Here is a 20,666-nt window from a genome sequence, read left to right as displayed (position 1 = left end):
AGTTCTAAGTATAGACTTAGAAAACACTGCTGGAAAACCATATAGTTTTTGTGGAGCCAAACGTTAGCTTATAAAACATATATTAAAAAAAAAGCTACCTGCATTTTTTTTTCAATGCAATGCAAGCAGGTTTTTTTCCCTTTATTAAATGTTTATTTTGGAAGCATCAAGAGAGTCATAAAACATTATTATGAATGTACCAATTCCAAAATAGAGTAATTTATGAAGTATCTATTGCTATGACTAGTTACAGCTACATTTCATCCTTAGAGTAAGTCCTATAGCATTGATCCTAGTACTTAAAAAACTAAAGTCTGAAATTTCAGTTTCCCAGGGGGCAAATACATTCAATCAGGAAATTAAACATCTAGACACAAGTCTGTGAATTGAAGTTAAAAAAAAAAAATCACATTTCTTTTTCTTTTCAGGCATCACTGAGGTATTCTTAGTGCTTGAGACAGCACTGCAGGTCACACAGAACACTAAAAAGTGCCACTGAAAAGTAACACTGCTTCCTGAAATTTGCCATTTTTTTCCAAATAGGGCATTTTCCACAAATAAATAAAATCTTACTAAAAATGCCTACACTGAGTTTCAATCTAAAACCTTATAGCTGAAATAAAGTTATTTTGTAGAAGAACACAGGATATGTATCAGCTGTTTAAAGCAGTAATTTGACAGGCATTAGTTATGATGGAGTAAGCAATTATTTAGCAGTACTACATTTGTGGAGTATATGCTCCTGGACTGAAATACTGTCTATGAGCTCTCAGGCTGGTTGTTACCATTTCTGACGATAAAGAACATTTTTTCACCCAGAAAAATGTAAAATTATATTTGGCAGATATTCTGTTCTTAACCAAAACATCTTCCTTTCACGCTTTCTGCAGGAAAAAAAGCTGGATTTTAAATGGCAACTGTTTTTGTAGAGTACACATTTTTACATTTTAACATTGCCAAAAATCCCAAAACACTGAATAGAACACTGAAAAAATTTCATGTAAGAAAAAGACATGGCCATGTAAAGATAAATTTACATTACTATAAGGCAATAGTCTTATGTATAGTTATCCTATTTCCTAGAAAAGTAAGTACACTAAATGACTTACTTTCTTAGCACTGCGCATTAGCTAAATTGTAAGGGATAATATAAAGAATGCATTTCATACAGTTGGGTCAATCTATTGCCATTGCCCACAGGTTATCCTTGGATGCACTCTTACTGATCCTGAATGCTGGAATTTACCAGACAAGTTGTCTTCACTAAGACTTTGGTGTAAGGACAACTTAGACAGCAGTAACTTTACAGTAAGAAACAGACGTGATGTCCTCAAAATACAATTAAACCCAGACCATTGTAACCCCTTTGTTTTTCCTTTTGATTGGTATGCGTCACTCCACTAGACAGACAAAAAATACTCATTTTGACAGTAAAAAAAATATTCATCTAGTCAGGCATGCAATAATGGAGCTCCTTACAACTGTCTATGATGCAGCATGTTAAAACAGGTCAAGATATACTATAGCATAATACTCCAGTCTAGCACTTTGGATTCTCTCATGCCTTTAAAGTGCACTGTAATAAGAAAAGGGACAGCATGAAGTATTGTTCAAAACCAATAAAGAGTATTCTGTTCCCACTTTCAGCTGACCTGGAGTAAAGGTGGGTTCGTAAGAAATGTAAAGGAGTGCAGTATATGCCTGGTAAGACATGGAGACAGCTACGGTTACCTACTTCATAATTATTGCCTCACATCCTGTTCTTCTCAGAAGATCATATACTGTATCAAAGTTCAGGAAGTCCCAAGAAAAGGACTACAATTAATGGTGTCCCCTTCAAGAGGACATAAAGGTTTAAAGGAAAATGTGCTTCACACATCACTGCATTAAAAGAACATGATCTATGTATGTTTACTGGCTCAGCATAAGATGAAATGTGCTTATTACATGCTACGATATGGAAATGTTAGTATTTCAACCCATCTTCTCTCTCTCTGGCAGACCAGGAATTCTTTTGGTCACTCAGGAACCTGTTTTCTTATTTTTTCCTACGTAAACTCTCATTTATGCAGATAAATAGTCTCAAAATATCTTATCTATCCTCAATCCTAATTCTACAGCATTTTATTTTAGAAAGTTAATTTTCTTTTCTTAGAATTCAATCTCCTTGTGAAGACAATCTCTGTAGTGTTTACATTATACTTACACTGTATCTAAATATTTTTTCCACATCAATTTTATTTAAAGGAAGAAATTCCTATGCTTGGGAAGGTTCCTAGAATTGTCTTGAGTCCAACATATGATGTCTATGACAGAGTAACACCCAATTTAAGATTTTATTTTATTTGCTTCAAGAATTCAAGGTATGTCTGGAAATCAGAAAAAATTAAGGATATGGTAGGTTATATATTTTGATAATGGTATTATCTATTTCAATACTACTTTACTTTTTCATACTGGTAACTATTTACTTGAAATTAAAACTACCATCTCTCATTTATGTTTCCTATAAAAGTAAGAGTAAAAATGGGTATAATCATAACAAGCATATATAAATCTTCACTGTGTTTCCTATGTCAATCTGCTGAAAATTCATTCTTGAAAGACAAAGGTGTAAAATTAGAAAGAAAAGAACATGTTCTCTGCTTTAGATTTTAAAATCATTCCAGTATCTTGACAGCTGGACCACCATGTTGCCTTCTGTGACCACCCCAGGGTCTGCAAAATGCTGGTTACGAGAATATGTACTAAATTCAGTAGAGGTAGGGGCATGATACGACTTGATAATCTGTGGTATGCTAAAGGTAACTATAGCAGCCCCTTCAAATTTGTGAATCTCCTAAGAGAGATATCTAAGTAATGTAAGGAGCACCTTTGTTTTTTTTCCAGGCTTGCTACCTATGTAAGCAACTCCAAGCAAGCAATCTAAAGAGCAGAAGATTTCTCGTGTTAGGCCACTTGCTACACTAAAATCCTCAGCTCAGATCTCATCTACTCTAGATACACTAATTTTACATCTGAAATTTTTCTACACACTTAGAAAGTGGAGTTGCCTACAGGTATAAAACATGTAATATACTCCCATGACTAAATGCATGCCTGGAATAAATCAGTATAGCTTAACTGAACACAGACTATATCGATTTTTACCAAATGATGATCCAGTCCCAGAAGTACACAGAAACACTGAAAACCTTACACTCATATCTGTAATGCTCTTCTGTATGTTTATAGTGGAAATAAACGTAGTTATGGAAATAAAAACAGCAACAGAGAATCATCCACACTTCCTCTTTCAAATATGTCTTTTTTTATAAATAGTTCTAGACAACCGTTTTATTTTGCCAAAATTAAGTACGACTTTATTTTGCTGAAAAGAACCATACTAGTACCATTATTTACAAAGTATTTAACCAGTAGAAACATAAATTTAAATAATGTAATTAAAAAAAAAAAGCATCCAAGGATACATCAGTGACTATACTGACAAAATATTCCCAATATTTAAACTTTGACCTGTGAAAGAAACTGAGTATTTATACAAACTCGTAGGGACAGCAAAGGCGCCTGCTGTAAGAGATGCATGCAGAAGGAAACTGCTGTGGGTTCACTTTTAAAAATTGCAGTTAATAGTCATCAAAGCATGTTACTTATCCAAGCATGTTCTCCTTATTTTAAATATCCAAAATATTACTTCTACAACGAAATAATGATTTTTCTAAATATTATAAGATTTTATCATTATGCTTACATGTTCATTCCAGGCATCCCCGGGCCACCTAAAGCATTCAGTGGGGGTCTCATTGCACCTCCATAGTTCTGCAATGATAACCAAGGGTCAGACTACCACAAAACAAAAAAACAAAACCAAAGAGGAGGGGGAAAGAAAGGACAGCAAGTTAATGATATCCCTACATAACTGCTGACTGGATAGGCCAATGTAATTCATTCTTTCAGGAGTTTCCATTGTTGACTTAAAAAAATAATATTGTTAACCCCGAGGAGAAAGAATTACAAACAATAGAAATAGACTAAGAATACTTAAAACGTCAATTGGTTCAGGAGGAAATATTTACACATATAGAGGTCAAGTCAATAGCCAACGGAGGGCAGGTTTTATAATGTATTCAACTTTTATACCAAGGGAGCTCATTCGAAATCAGAAACCTGGACTTGGATTCTAAGATTTCTACATCATGGAATTTGAATAGAATTATTTTTAATTAGATTTTGTTATGATATAAATAAATGCTTCTATAAAATTACACCATGTGGTTTCACTTTTATAACATACAACATAACCGTTTCTTTAGTCTTCTAATCAGTCAATTCCAGTAAGTATGGCAACCTATATGAAAAGTATTAAATATGATAATAAACATCATAGTGATGCCAACAAATGAACTGCCCAATGCTTATAAAAACTGAGTTTATGCTCTGATATTATGACAAAAGCTTAACTGTACTATTTACATGAAAAACTAAATCATACCTGTATTTTCAGGGGAATACAAGCAGAACAGTCTATCTCACCTCAATATCATGGTGCACTTCCCTAATCTGTGTTAATCCTGCCACATTTTCCTGATATTTCAAAACAATGGGTAATAGTAAATTCTCTAATATGAGCAGCTGTGCATTTTGGAAGGAGGGGGACACAAAGAAGCGATTTACTTTAAAAAGATGTAGTTCGTTGTTGCAGTCTATTTTCCAGTAATAAAACTAATACACTGTATTTCATGTACAGTATGCTACAAACTGCATAAACTATATGATTCAGGCTTATGGATGTTCTCTATATCAATGTGATTTACAAAACCATGTAAATAGGAAGTCATGATACACAGGAGAAATCTGAAAGTGATAAAGTTTCAGTTTGGTGCTGTTTACACTGACTGATATGAATCAGTTACCTAGAATTGATCTAGAACTGATCGATAACTAGAACAGGAGCTTCTGTTGCTGCAAACAGAAACCCCAAACTTAACATTTTCATTGTTAACAATCCTCAATGTGTCCAAAAGATAGCTGCTTTGCAGGAATACAAACAGAGGCTGCAAACAAATGTCCTCTTCCAGACCTAACAGTGCCATCCGAAGATAGTGTTACCCACAGCTGCTGGTCATCAATCACTATGCATTCTTGCCTTAGTGTGTGTAGCCAGTAGACCAATTAGTACACATGCTCAGGTGAAAGTCAGTCAGATTAACTCAAACTTCTTATTTGACCTAGGTTATCCTAGATGATTTTGCCTGAGCAACTCCTCTGTCAGAACTGTAGAGTAGTAACTGGTGGCTAGTCAAAGCAGTGGGCAAAGTGATAACCCCATCTGGCACTACTAGATCTGGAAGAGAACACAGTCTGACTGTAAGAGAACAGCTATCCATTTTATTTCATTTTTCCACCTTGATGTGGAGGGCTGAGCCATTCTCCCTGTCTGGTCTGTCTGGTATCTTCCCTCTTAATTTTAATTCAGGAATTATTTGTGTGGACCAGGGTTAAAGATCTCTGTAGAATCTCTGTGGAATTCCTGACTGGAATAATCCTAATCAAATGTACTTCTAACTGTAATTACTGATAATTCTAATCAAATGTACTCCTTCATTCTAAAATAAGAGCACTTTCGTTAAGGCTACCAATATACATGTTCCTTCAGCTGCAACTATGCTCTCTGCAGAAGTTAGTGGCCCAATTTGTCCCTTACAGCTTTTTACTCAAAGTCACCACCACCACTGTTTGTCTGGTAGCTGAGCTGTTCATAAAAATGCTCCCTAACATCAGGTGGCCAAAATGAGCCAGGTTAGCCAAGACTTTTTTCTTAAATATTTAAGATGACCCAATTCTTGTAGACTATGAAGCATTAGGGAGCATATGGAAGGCTCACCAGCAGATATGAAGGACAGGGAGAAGGAGCAGTCACAGATTGGTGGTAGTACCCCATTCATCTAGCATAACTACAACTTGAAAAAAGCCTGAACTTAATTCTTTGGAGCTTTCCACAAATTCAAGCATTTACAACCATCCACTGCTTTTTGCTTCGTGTCATTTAGTTTGAAACAGTCTAGAAACATAAAATACAAAACTGAGGTAAATTTTCTCTAAGATTTCAAGCATATACATGCTATACTTGCTATAATGGACATAAGCATTTCTATATCAGCACATTATGTGTTTTGCAGGTTGACTGCCTCTGCAGCAAGTCAGCAGGGCCTCCCACTACAGGCAGACCTAAGACAACTTTATAGCACTGTAGCAAGAGGACATTAAAAGTAGGTGTGTAAGATTCACCAAATTTGGTTTTAGAACTGCATTCTGAGAAGATCCTAAAAGCCAGATACAAAGATAGATGATGCTCCATTTATAGGAAAGATTGATTTGCAAGTGCAAATTTCATGTACATTAGCGACATTTTTCCCCCTTTTTAAGAGGATGTTCAGTACAACAAAGAAGAACCTTACAAAACCACTGGATTTTAAGAGACAGCAAAAATGGAAAAATTGTCCTTATAAAAACTGGCATGAGATTTGACTGCTGTGTGACTAATGGGGCTGCATAAAGTATCAGACTAATCTCATACGGCAGCATTGCAAATCTTCTCTTTCTACCTCCAAAAGGCAAGTGGTAAATATACTTCAATGCTACAGAAAAAAATAACAAATGTATTTAATAATGGTTTGTTGGTCACACAGCAGATGATGTGTAGAACTGCACAACTGGTTTTTACCAAGAAGACCCAAAATTGTAAAGACAGGTACGAACAGATTTGAAAGGCAAAGCTATTTAATAATTTAAAATTCAGTTGTTATTCCAACAAACAAAGAAGTCACTAGAGAGATTATCTGAAATGGGGAAATAAAAATGCAAAGTGTGGGCACAATAAACACACTGTAAAACAAAATACTGGCAACACCAGTATGAAACATCACCACCTAAATTTTCCCTCACTCAGAGTGCCGACAAAAAACAGAATAATCTTTTGGATTCATACTTCAGGTATGTATCAGAATTAACTTGTTTTCTACCCTAGTTTACTGTTAAAATGTAAGGACAAATATCCACCGATATTTTCAAACTTTTAAAGAAAGAGCCTGTGAACAATTATCACCAGGTCAGCACCATGGAGAAGGATGGTTCTTGCAATCCAAGGTTGCTTGCCTTCTCAAAAACAGAGCAAGAGAGATGCTTGCGATTCAGAAGGGGGAGAAACATCAGCATGAACTTCTCATTTTACATTAAAATTTCACTAGCACTCACCAAAAATCTAGATCAACAATGGATGAAAGAAAAACTTTACAGAATTTTGGGGGGCATTTTTGGTACGAAGAGTTTGCCTAAGTTAGAAGTATTAATCCTTTCCTCCTAAACAGCATAATCAATTGTTGGGAGGATGAGGAAACACCTGTTCGATCCTTGGTCTCCGTTACAAATGTCAGCTCTTGATTATAACATACACTGGCTGCAGAACAAACGTAACTCTTCTGAAATAAGCAAGTTAAGGGATTCCTCTTTTAATTTCAAATCTTAATTAAAATGACTGATATTTATATTTAAGACTTTGTACAGCTGCAACTCAGCATTAATGTTTGTAAAACAGAAAGTTTATTTAAAAATGGGATTAGAAGAGCAAGTCCTGGCCATCTTTGGGCTATGGAAAGCCACAGTAATATAGCATAAGTATAGGCCTACCAATAAAATGGCTATCTATCTGTGGAAGGTACCTGTGGTCCTAATGGAACCATCCCTCTTGGAGGAGTCATTCTCTGCATTGGCCCACCCATGTTTGGATGCCCTGAAAATAAAATCATGTAATTTTAAAAACTACGCAGTACACAAACACCTTCTAAAACAACTTCAACAAATCATTCCTTTTTAATTAACAAAAAGCTTAAAAAGCTTCAGTAAGCTTTGAAACACAGAATAAAAGACGCAAGTTTGAGAAGACAGTACTTCTGAGTGGTACAAATAATTATTTCATTCACCTTGCTGCCGTGTTGGGTCCATCCCACTAGGCAATAATGGCTGACTTCCTGGGACACCTCCGAGTGCCTGCAGACATAGAAATCATATGTTAAAAGCATATAATACTTTGAAATCTATGATAAAGACTTAATGCAGGTATTTGGGGTTTAATTCATAGATGTTTCTTCTGAGTCAAGAGTAATGTGGAAGAGTTAACTTTCTTTTGTTAAACCCAGCCAGCAGCCAAGCAACGCACAGCCGCTCACTCCTCCATCGAGATAGGGGAGAGAATAAAATAAAACAATTAACAATAATAGAAAGTATAAATGGGTAATGCACAGTGCGACTGCTCACCACCTGCTGACTGATACCCAGCCCGCTTCCAGCTAGCGATGACAAAATACCAACATCCCAGAACCACAGTCCCGGAAGCAACTGAGAATCCCCTCCTTCCCAGATGACCCTCTTTTATACACTCAGCATGACATTGTATGATATGGAATATTTCACTGTCCAATTTGGGTCCAGTGCTCTGTCTGTGCTCCCTCCCAGCTTCTTGTGCACCTGCACACAGGCAGGACATGGGGAGTTGGAGAGTCCTTGATCTCTTAGCAACAGCTGAAAACATCAGTGTATTAAAAAAACATTCTTCTCACACTAAATCTCATACTGATTCCAAAACACAGCACTGTTCTAGCTACTAAGAAGAAAAATTAACTCTATCCCAATTGAAACCAGGACACTTTCTTAAATGCCCTAACTAAATGTCCTAAGTGCCTAACTAAACTAAAAGTCCTGAATGTCCTACAACCCTGACTATGGATTTGCACTGACGAACTCCTGGACTTCTGTGGAATTATGTATAAATAATCTCCAAAATATAATTACTTAATTTGCTTGCCCCTCTGCCAATACTTCCTTCGCTTTAGTTTACCTATTACTTAACCTACAAACACTGCCTTTTTCTTGGGCACATGACAATTTATCCAAAGCTTATATTGCTACAGTTTTCTCTTTAACAATTATATTAAAATTCCTTTCAGGTCACGATGTGCACACCAATATTCTCTGAGAGTGAGCTGCGACTGAGCCAATGACACAGCATTCACAGGGTATGGTTAATTAGAGCTGTGATATGGGGGACGTTTTGTCTTCCACTCTGCCTTACTCTTGAAGGGCATCAATGCCAAGATTAGCTTATTATTCATCTAAGGGAGATAACAACAGATACAAAACTTGCTCCTAAATCCTGCCTTCAAGCATGAAGGTACATTGTGTTGTCACTTCACCTCCGGTCCACATCAAATGCATTGCTTTTATGTCCCTACATTTTAATCTGGCCGTTTGGTTTACAGTAACTGAATTAGGCTTAAGGTTTATTTCTACAGTCTCTTACACCATACTTTAGTTAGCTAGAAAAATACTTTTATATATGGATCTTTGTGGCTGATCCACTAGGTGCTATTTAACATTTCAAAAGAACACCACATTTCAGTAAAAATGTATCCAGAATGAGTAAATCTGTTATTATGAAAGCAATCTACTCAGGTAGTACAAGTATTGCTTACTGTTGGAATGGATAAATTACTCTTGACCTGGAACTACTGTAGTAGTCTTGGATACATACAAAGGGGAACCTATCTGCATATATTAGAGTTTGTTTCCACAAGAGGTAGGAAATTAAAAAATAAGATACACATTATTGCCTCAAATGTAATACAGTCAAGAAGTACTGACATGGAAGATCAATGGAATAAACAAATAATCTGAGACAACATCATTTAAATCAGTTTTACATGTACTTCAGTTGAAGTCTGGATGATACATAAGAACAAAACATGAAGCGCATGGAGAAGTGACAAATACTAGCAAAGCAGGAACTGGTCACTTCTGCCAGAGATGGCAGGTGACATGCAAGGATGCAGAGGCCTTTGCTGATGTGAGGACATGTGACCGACAATTTAACTCATGCACTGTGCATCATTACAGGAGGGGCTGTGGTTCCTTTCTAACACATCGTACCTCTTTTCAAGAAAAAAAAGTGTACCCGCACAGCACAATGCATTCCCAACAGCAAATACCCTTGTAGGGCTTGATCGTGCCGTATGAGATCGAGTACTGGAGGCAACTTAGGGGCACCCTTGTGGTACCTGGTCAGTACTAACTTCCCTCACTTCAAAGCCTAGATCTAGCTCAGATAACCCTTACAGAGCACCAGACTGTGCTGTGCATGTGTGCCCTGTCTTACCCTTCCTTGCCTGGGAAACACATTCCCTACATTAAGGAATGGAGTTATGGTGGGAATTTTAACTCTGATTTTTACTGACTTCCATCTAAGCGAAATTTCAGGCTTAAAGCTGCACTACAGTAGTTCATTACTTCCACACACTGCCCATCTATACTGTAACTTAAATAATGGTAGTGCTGTTAAAAGCAGTAATTCATGAATGCGGTATAATGTAAATCAATTGCAAGGGCTGTAATTCACTAAGATTATGTGATTATGTTACAGTTCTGAACTGAAAATATCACAGTGTGCAGACAAAAATGCTTCTGAAACTAGAACTGCAGGTTGGCAGCACTTTCACAGCATTCATCACATCCAGTTTCTACCTGCCAGTATTTACAGTCCTCAGAAACACAGAAAGCAAAACAAAGGAATACATGAAATGCAAACACTGGTGTATCTTTGGCTAAGATAGAGATTTAAGGTGCAACAATCAGGAGGATGTTTAACTAGAGTGCTAATGACATTGCACTCTCACGTTGTCCCTTGATCACTTCAAGGTTAGCTACATTTCCCTTGTAAGAAAGTAGTTATGGTACAGGTAACTTACCCTGCTCCCAAACATCACCATGTTTGATTTGGAGGAAAATGTGAAGAAGTCTTGTGACCTGATATATCCAGCTCACTGAATTTTAAACTTCAGTATTCTGGCAATATTGTGCCAGTGATGAAGACAAGTTTGTTGACATTGTGTTACACAGATATAAAAAAATAGCCAGAACTGAGGTTGGAGCAGAAAAATCTCCACATCAAGCTGTGACATGAAGAAAGGCAGTCCTGGAAATCACAGTTGCACCAAAAAAAACATTCCATCTGGCCTATCAACCCTTCCCAATATTGTAAATGACCCAGTTTTTCTTTCAGAGCTCCGCTATTTTTCTGTCTGCTTATCTCTAACTTTTCATCTGTTGACAATTGCTTTCTCCTTCTCTATCTGTACTACGGAGGACTTAAAAATACACTGCTATCTGCCTTCCAGAACTGTCTTTTCACAAATGGGCCAATAAAGGTCTCTGCTGACGAACAGCAGCTCATTACTTATTCTTGTTATACTGGTATGCATATTCTTTGATGGAGATGAGAGAAAATTGGGAATTGGATGCTTTTATAAAGCCCTGAGGGTATCTCTAAAAGTCATAGAGCACTTTATGGTATCTGTTTCTCACCAATAATCTCCATATTTACTGTGAAATAAATACAGTTCATCTATCTAACAAAGAATAGGAAGGAGCGATGCATTTTATGTAGAATTAAGTCAAAAATTTCTTAGAGTTACTACTTGATGTGGTTAGGAAAGTTCAAAGAGTGTAACAGCGATGGAGACATTCTGCCTTCAATCTCAGAGCAGGCAGTGTTGGCTGGCTGAGGCTAATGCAGCATCACCCAAGGCAGTTGTATCCTCCCTCTGCAAACAGGCTTAATACACAATAAATTTTGAGGTGTAGACACTAATAAGGCATAGGAAAGTGAGCTGGGAGTAGCATGGCCACACCTTATAAAAATAACTATTTGTTGGTCAGACAAAATGGGGTGGAGAGGGACTGAGCAACTTTTGTAGCCAATGAGCAACTGGCAGCCAACAGGAACATATTCCCTGTTCCCAGCACTGCATCATGACCCTGGATCACACTGGTGCACCAGTGACAAATTCTTACCTGATTGGGTATTCTTAAAGGTGGCCTTGGACCTCCAGGGTACCGAGGGGACATGAAAGGCTATGAAAAAAAAAAAAACAGAATTCTGCTAATTGTACCATCCTCACACCTCAGACATCCAGATTCAATACTTCCACAGAGCATTCCATTTTTATTATTATTACTTTATTATTATTATTTATTATTCCACAATGTTTAGCAGAACTAAATAAATTTAGAGATTCTTAGCAAACCCATCTATGAAGGCATATTATTTAAAACTTTGTTACAGCTATAGTGAATGCAGGATATAAACAACTTAATGCAGTAACTGTGAAGAATAATAAACCATTTAGATCATATAATCAGAAATCTGTACTTTCCAGATACAAACCCTGGAATATAAAAGAAAAATGGTTTTGGGAGAGTGAAGAGGTAAGTAACAGCAAAACAATTTGCAAATACTTTCCATTCACTTTTCACTAATACAGTAAAATGCAATACAAGATTTAACTTGTGAGGGCACAGATTTCAAGTTTAAGTCATAAATATTTAGAACTTCCATGGTTTAAATGAACCATATTAATTCAGTGTTACTCCTCCCATCCCTGCATATGTAACTCCATGCTCACTCAGTACATCTCCTCTCTCAAAACCAAATATACACCCAAATCTGTCGTACCATCTTGCACCCTGTGAGGTTCTAGTGGTTCTTGACTACTACTATACTACTTCGTAGACCACAAACAACATCAGTCCCTTATGATAAACAAATGGTAGTACCAGGAAATAAATTTAACATGTCTACTCATTCAAAGTGTGACAGTAATCTAGAAATCTAAAAAGTGGGGAGATTAGTGGCAAGTGTGAGATCTACAGGAAAAAGGCACAAACATCTGACTAAACAGATGATGAAGAGGATCATTTTGGCAAGCAAATGTATCTATAACTCCAAAAGAAAGTGAAGAGCTGAAATTATGCTTTGACTGTGAATACAGGGACAAAAAAGACTGATTATTTCATGAAAGAGGAGCTCACTTCTGTTCACACTGCCACTGGAGACAAGGGAGACATAAAGAAAAGGAGTTTGCTGGGACTTCCCAAGGGCAATCTCTGATGACAAATGAGCTGCTGCACATTTGAATGCACACTTTGGGGTCTCTTCAAAAAGAAACAAACATACCTATGCAGACATCATTTAGTCAGCTGTAGATAAGGGCCACTGTCAGGTCACTGGAAGTCTATGATCAACATCACTGTTTTACAAATGAATGGCATATTTCAGCTCCATTGGCAGCACTGTGTTACAAACTAAAATGCCAGTGATCATCAATGTTAGTAATGCATGTATTAATAGTAGCAATAGCTAGCAAAATAATTATAATTATGTTACCAAAAAGTATTGGAATTTTTCCTATGATCTGGCACAAAAAAATTTAACGGAGCCTTTCACATCTCAGAATCAGATGAAATGAGGTAACATAAACATCCATTCAAAATAGGTACTAGAGGGAAATTTAAAATACAGAGGGAGTACAAACTGGAGAAGAAAGTTCAATGACTATTGTGAAAAATTACTTTAATAAAAAAGGCATTTGAAATTATGTGCTATAGAAGAGGGAGGTTTCTTCATGCCCTCACTCTGATGATGAGATTCTCCGATAAGAAAGAAAGAAAAAGTGCTGTGCATGTGGTGAAGGCTGTAAACACGGAAGACCTTATAAAGCAGTAAAAGTGCAAGGAGACTAGAATTTCAACAATTTCCACAAAGGTCAACCAACTGCATTGTATGGAGTACATACACTCCAGTGAGTATCTTGGATTTGGATTGCCTCATTCAGCAAATGAAACCTTAACTTTATTTACAGCTCATAAAAGGGGAAATCAGCAGTGTCTCTCAAGTCATCTATACTTTAATGTAGAATCACACTACTAATATGAGTATATAATAGTGTGTTATTGGCAGAATATCTGCTCTTTTCAAGCAAGATGGAAACTTGTTTGTCCCCATTCTTCCCACTGGGTTCACCTTTCTATGCAGTTTATAAAAACACCTAAAAACTTACTTTTTGTATAGAATAGAAATTCTGTTTTAAAACCTGAAACAAATAGCTCACTGCATTAAGGAGAGAAAGAGGCTTACTCACATAAAGTTGCAATTTCACTTTTGAAAATGTGATTTGGATTGTTTGTAATGCTTGACGATTAGCACATACTTTTTGGTTTGCTGTGCCCCTGAGGTCAGTAGCTGCTTCAGATTTTTGAGAAGGTCTGGATCTAGGTAGGTCTCAAGTCTACTTAAGAGAAGCCTCACAGAATAAGTCTAGGATTCTTCTCTGAAATCACATATAAGTAATGAATTTTTTGTTTTGTTTTTTTTTTTTTTAGGCGCCATTTCCTAATTAGGCATTAAAGGAGACTTTAATTTCAGAGCCAGTTCATCTATTCTTAACTGACATGTTAGTTCATTGCATGGAGTAACTACAGGAGTCTCTTTGTTACAACTCTATCGTAGAAGAAGGTTTATATACTGTAAATATTTATTTATCTATGCATTCCCCTTAAATGTATTTCTGGAAGTGTTTAAACCTTCTCTTATTATTCAAGCAGTTGAACCCAAGTGGAACTGCAACGAATGATTTCATCTAGTAAACTTCAATTAGTTCTTATGGTTCTTGATGATCCACAGATACAAACACTGCACAGTTCCATAGGCAGAAAAATATATAAACAACTGGGCAGCACAACTAATGTTTTAATGAATGTAAGTATCAATGATGGTCCATACAGCATTGCAGAAAATGGTGAGATAGTGATGTTCAAGGACAACTCTAAAAAACTTTACACTGTTTTGGACCAACATTTAGTACTTAAATTTACCACAAACATTCTACTGTTAGAAAGAAAAATTTAAATATGCTCATTTTTGTGCCAGTTACTAAACATCTTCCTCTCCCAATGTCATGTTTGTCCATAAAAAGTTCTACTGAGATGCATTCTGATAACAAAGTTGTCTGAAATTCTGTCAAACACTTTAATGAAAATAAACTAAATACGAACAGCTTTTCATTACATTGGGAGCATTTTTTCCACCTCTCTTCCCCTCTCTCTCCCATCTCCTCCCCATCCCTGCCTGCAACTCAAGCAGTAGGCACTTTTTGTTAAATGTTGTTTTGTTATATCCTTTGTAATTAATAAGAGCAGCTGACATTCAGTCTCTGATCTAGTTTTACTTTATTGTTAAGAGTTGTTGAAATGACCATGGCTTAAGGAGGAACCACTGTTTTTACAGCTCCTAGCTCTCTTTCTTTGACTTCTTGGAAATGTTTTCTTCCCATTCTCTTAATGTTATTGCAGAACACACATCATATAAAGTAATGGGTTCAAAATATGGGCACTAAATTAAAACCAGTGATCACAGATTTTTAACTGGTTGGTGTAGCACTTGTCTTCCGAAGACAAAAAATAAATTTTTCTCAGATTGAATACTTGGACATTTCTGCCTGCTACCTCTCACGTCAATCATGACAACTGACAACACGTGTCACATCAGTTGCAGCAACTGCAGAAGATTCTGGTAACTGTTTTGGAGAAAAGACAAGTAAACACATCTGCAATCACCAGTATATTGTAATTACTGCCTTCAGGTATGAAATTCAGTAATTTGGTATCACAAAAAGCATCTTGAATGCTGCTGTCATGCAGCTGAGAGCAAAGGAATATAAGAAGAAGCCTCTACTAAACTGGATGAAAAAGAGGAAAAACCTTTTGTGTATTCACTGTAGAAAATATGTATTTATCAAGTTAGAAAAAAAAAACAAATACCCAGAAACACCTCAAAGGAAAAAAATACTAAAAAATAAAAAATACTAAAAAAAATACCAGAAAAGAGACTACACAAAGTAAAATCACGATGTGAAAAGTTAAATTTAGTGAGCTCCCTGTTCTTACTTGTAGCATCCTACTATGTTGAATTGTTAGAAATACTTAAAAAGAATTAAAGTTCAAGAACTTGAATGATGGCACCACATTCTAGCACTTTTTGTTATCTTCCTGCTAAAGAAAGAATCCAACCATGTACAGGGGGAGTAAAGGTTATCTTATAAACTGTGTATTTAATACAATTTTGTGAATTGTGTGTGCACATACAATGTAAAAATCTCGTAAAATACTACTTTTCTTAATCCCTGGGAACACAAAGGTACAAGCAGATAATAAGCTTCTCAGTGGTGAAGTCTTTGAAGAAGCAACATTGAAGCACAGTAGTCTTACTGCCCGCATTTTGGTTCTAGTATTGAGGAAAAATGATTTCACAAAAATTATCCACCAGGAAGCTGATGATATAAAGGCATAGAAGCTGGCACATTTCTCTGACAGCTGTGTAATTCTTACTCTGCCTTTTTTTAGTTGTTTGGGCGACTCTAGAATATTGTGTGTTTCAGTTTTCTTTTACCTAATACTGGTGGAATAAAAGCATTTAAAAGATGGTGTTCTATTAAGTATGATAGATTTCAATAAATCTATTTTTCTTTAAATTTAAAAAAAAAAAAACGGGGACATAACTTACTTGCTTCCAGATATGGGTTTGGGTTTTTTTTTCTTTTGCACTGACATTTTTATCCATTTTTTTATTCATATTGTAACATTTATCGACCACATTTTGTCCCACATACACTGAACAATTTACAATAATTCACAGTCAAATAATTAATCCTGAATACTGCTTACATTTCAATTCCTATTGAGACTGAATTCCTAATGAGATTGAATTTACTGCAAATACCTGTATCTGTTCCAATACATACATACTACATGATACCCTATGACTTGTTATACTGGATAGCACGATGTAATGTAACACACACACACACACACACACACACACACACACACCCCCCAGAAAAGCAAATAAATGCAGTTCAAAAAGAATTACTACTGTTATTGGTCATAAGTAATGGAGAGGCTGCACACATCTGCTATTGTAAAAATACCAAGAGCCAAAATGCCAGCTAACAAAGATTAGGCTGGGGAGAGTAAAATGGAATTAATATTGCTCGAACAGGAGAACCCTGCCTACATAGCAAGAGAAAACTCATCTTTCTCAGTCGGGGTAGCTTAAAATAACAACGATCATCTAGATTCACATTAACATCTTCCCAGCTAGGTGCACTAGAAGTTTTTTTCAGCTCAGGAAAATATGCATTTGTCTCGTCAAAGCAGGACAGGAGGTGTGTTTTAAAGCACACCACCAATCTGGTTTAAACAACTATACTTAAGGCTGCTGCAGAAGGCTGGGCAGTAGCTCAACCAGTCTCATCCAGACAAAAATACACCCTCCGAGGCTGACTGGCTTGCAGCAGGGTAACTTGCTGAGCACAGCGCGGAAGCCCCAGGAGAGATGTGCTCAACACGCCGAGTGCTCAAGCCACTGAAGATGTCCCTAGCCCAGCTGTGCCCAGGAGGAGTGTTCCTACAGGAGATCCCAGAAAAGGGAAGGTGTCAGCCAAGCCTGACCAGCCACCAGCAAGTGTCCTCACCTGGACACCTCTGCCAGCCAGGGACCCCTCCTCTGCCCTAGCCTGCAGGGAGAGAGAATACGTCTCTAACAACAGCTCCATCCAGACCTGGAAGAGGATGTCCATGCCACACTCTCACTGCATGGAGTAAGCAAGCAGAGGAATGAGTTTTGCTTGCACCATGCAGTGCTCTGCAGGGCTTCCCTAAAACACCTCCACATTAATGGGTTTAGAACTAAACAAAAAGGAGTGATAACTGCTCTTCAGCGTCTTTTTTGTTTGGTTGTTTTTTTTCCCCCCCAACCTGTATTATCAATTTTAGAATGCTCTCCTTAGATTTTATGTCTCAACACCCTGAAAGGCAGATGATGCTCCTAGAACATCACTCAGGGGAATAAGAAGAGCGCACCACAAATTAAAAAATACAAGGTGAAACACAGTTTTAGCACTCAATATAGAAAATGACTGAAATGATATTAATTGGTTTGTGTAACTCAGTCACCATAATCAGCATAAACTCTAAACACTACTTACCACTAGAAGCTGAAGCCAGAACCACAGATTTAATTTGTACACACCATGACAAATTATTTTAAATTAATCGTGCTGCTACACAAGAAGCAGGTATTATAAGAGGGTCCAAGCTGAAAACATCAAGGACATAAGACAGGTGGGAATTCTCATAATGACCAAATCTCTCCATTTAAAGTTATAAATTATAAGAAATTAAATAAAATAAAAAACTTTGTTATCCTCTCCTCCATTAAAAAATAAATTGCCAAGTTACATATTCTGTCTTTGAAAATACAATTCAGATTCATCTTTTTTCGTTTTCAAACTCTATTTCTGCTTAAGAGGATTGACATCACTTAACTATTTATAGTCCAAACGGTGAGAAGTAAGATTGCTTGATAAGTTTTATTTCGTTTTCTTATATGGTAGCAGTCCTGAAAAATTACCAGGAAGTAATTTTTTAATATATCTCCTTAGGACCCCTACATTTTATAAAATGGTTTAGAGGTGATTTACAACTACTACTGGTGTGTGTGCTTCCATTCTCATGAAGGGGGTTTTGTACTCTTGAAGAGTATCAGTGGCGAACTGTAAAATATGTGTGAATTGAATTTGCCGAAGTTAGTTTACAATTCATATATTTTCACTTACTTAGCTTCCTCTGTACTTTTTGGTGGACATCTCCATTAGCAATAACAGTCACCACAGTGTATAAGACACTCTTCATTAACACATTTTAATTCCAACCAGGACTAAACTAAATTACTTCGCAAAATGACACCCTTGTGCTGGCACAGGCTGCTGATACGCACAAACATGCAACTTATCCTCTGCAAAGCTCAGACAGGCTATCATCAATTCTTAACAAAGAAGTATTTTCCTATTCAACTGCATTTTACTATTGATTATACAACCCTTCTTGTTCTCCTTTGCACACCCACCCCCCAGTCCCAATGGCTACCACAGTGTTCAAGGTAACTGTTTATATTTTGCTAAAGGATTTCAGAGATTAATTTGGGTTACATACTAGACATCTTGTAACCTACCAGTATAAATCAAACTAGCTGTTGTCATCTACACTATTTCACACAGAATTGTGCTAGATTCTCAGCACCGAGACAGGACTTCTCTCTATGTTGGGCTTTCCTGATGACCAAACCTATTTTCATGAGCAAGTTCTCTTGCTCATGAAAATATCTGTATTTATGGTTTTCTAAGAGCAGCCTGACCCACTCCGGCAACCTATAAATAGAAACAGTAAGAGGTTTGATTTGATTTAGAGTATACAGCACAACAAATCCCTCCACATACATCTGACTTTCCACATCTAAAATTCAAAAAGTTACAACAATAAGAGCATTTCAAACAAAATTAATGCTTTAACCCTAGTCAAGAAATACATGACTCATTCCACCATATGGAAAAATATTGCAATACATACCTTGCACGCTCTGCAGAGAAAAATGAAGAAACAAAACCTCTTAAAAAAAAATGCCCCAAACTCTTTTGTCCCTAGCTAGACATTTCTCTGTGATGCTAAAAGCAGGATCTGCCCACTCACCTGACTACTTCTTCAGAAATTTGAGAAAGTAAGTAACACTCATTTTGATGACAGATGATCTTTAGGAATTGTACTGTTATTACATCTGTCTCACTGTGGGACGTGTCATTATCTCTTGCTCAAGATTTAGAAAGTGGAAGAAAGGGGCTCAGTTCTGCACATGATATTAAATGGAAATTTTGAAAGAAATGCAATTTTAGAAGGGCTATTACCTAAATGCATTTTAAATCACATTAATAGTTTTTGCTGTGATTTTTATCAAATGCAAATACTACAGCAAATAGAGTATTTCAAACCTGACAACCTAAACCAAAAACATCAGGAAGCATCACCTTCTTTTCAAAAAATAAACAAACTGTGCTTTTAGAATCCAGACATCATACACATATATCACTAAGCCTAAGATAGCCTTTCCTTAAATTTAGTAAACCTTCTAGTCACCCCTGGTTATGATATACGATTGATTTTTTGGAACAACTTTGACAATGACAAGCTGGAGTTGCTTATTCCTGCTGGTTTTTTTAAATAAATATACTATTCCAAACCTACATGCATTATCATCATCCAAGGATTTTGGCTTCAAACCCAAGCACTTGTGGCTCATGTAAAAAGCAAGAGTCAGACTATGACAGGAACTGAATTAACCTCAGCAGACGGAAGCATCATATATAAATGACAACCCTTCCCCTACTCTTCAGTACCACTTCAGCAGCAACTATAATGCCAATTTCAGTGTATGATCAGTACCCTTAAATTTCTGAGGTTTATTTCACAAAGAGAGAACTTGAATTTTCAGGGTAAGATTGTAAAATTCAGAACAGATCTCCTAGGTAAATGACTTGTGTCCAAATTCCACCTCTCCCCCTTGCACCACTCCGCAACTAGCTGTAGGTCTGTGGCTGCTTGAGATGTACAATGGAAGGGGAGGAGGGGGAAGCATGGGCTCAGAGCTTATTTAGCTACTCAAGCTGAGCAGTTTTAATTTGTTCTAACAGTTATGAGCAGTAAAACCATTACCACAACTGCAGGATAGAATTATCAAAGCTAGCAGATGTCAGACACCTTTATCTTTTTAGAGTTGACTTTATTCCTGGTATTTAGAGAAAACGAACAAAAAAGAGAGGAACAAACACAAACTACTTAGAGACCTTTCTAGATGCTAATCCCCTCTCACACAGTCTAAGAAGTAAAAATAA

The 20,666-nt window shown here is 36.6% G+C and overlaps 1 protein-coding gene across 5 annotated transcripts in view; it reads right to left on the bottom strand.

Moving 5' to 3' along the window:
• SSBP2 (single stranded DNA binding protein 2) overlaps nt 1-20,666 on the bottom strand; it is a 194,326-nt gene that overhangs the window by 38,357 nt on the left and 135,303 nt on the right. For 3 of the 5 annotated variants that reach the window (XM_042788070.1, XM_042788069.1, XM_042788068.1), the window contains 4 exons: nt 11,902-11,961; nt 7,980-8,046; nt 7,719-7,789; nt 3,752-3,843 (listed from right to left, as the gene is read on the bottom strand). In XM_042788070.1, the coding sequence (XP_042644004.1) occupies nt 3,752-3,843; nt 7,719-7,789; nt 7,980-8,046; nt 11,902-11,961 (290 nt within the window). The remainder of the gene's footprint in view (nt 1-3,751; nt 3,844-7,718; nt 7,790-7,979; nt 8,047-11,901; nt 11,962-20,666) is intronic. The other 2 variants (XM_032995482.2, XM_032995481.2) reach the window with 1 other exon arrangement.

The sequence above is a fragment of the Tyto alba genome, unplaced genomic scaffold, assembly GCF_018691265.1.
Source record: "Tyto alba isolate M040663 unplaced genomic scaffold, T.alba_DEE_v4.0 Super-Scaffold_13, whole genome shotgun sequence".
Taxonomy (NCBI): Eukaryota; Metazoa; Chordata; class Aves; order Strigiformes; family Tytonidae; genus Tyto; species Tyto alba.
This window is presented reverse-complemented; position numbering and strand designations above follow the sequence as displayed.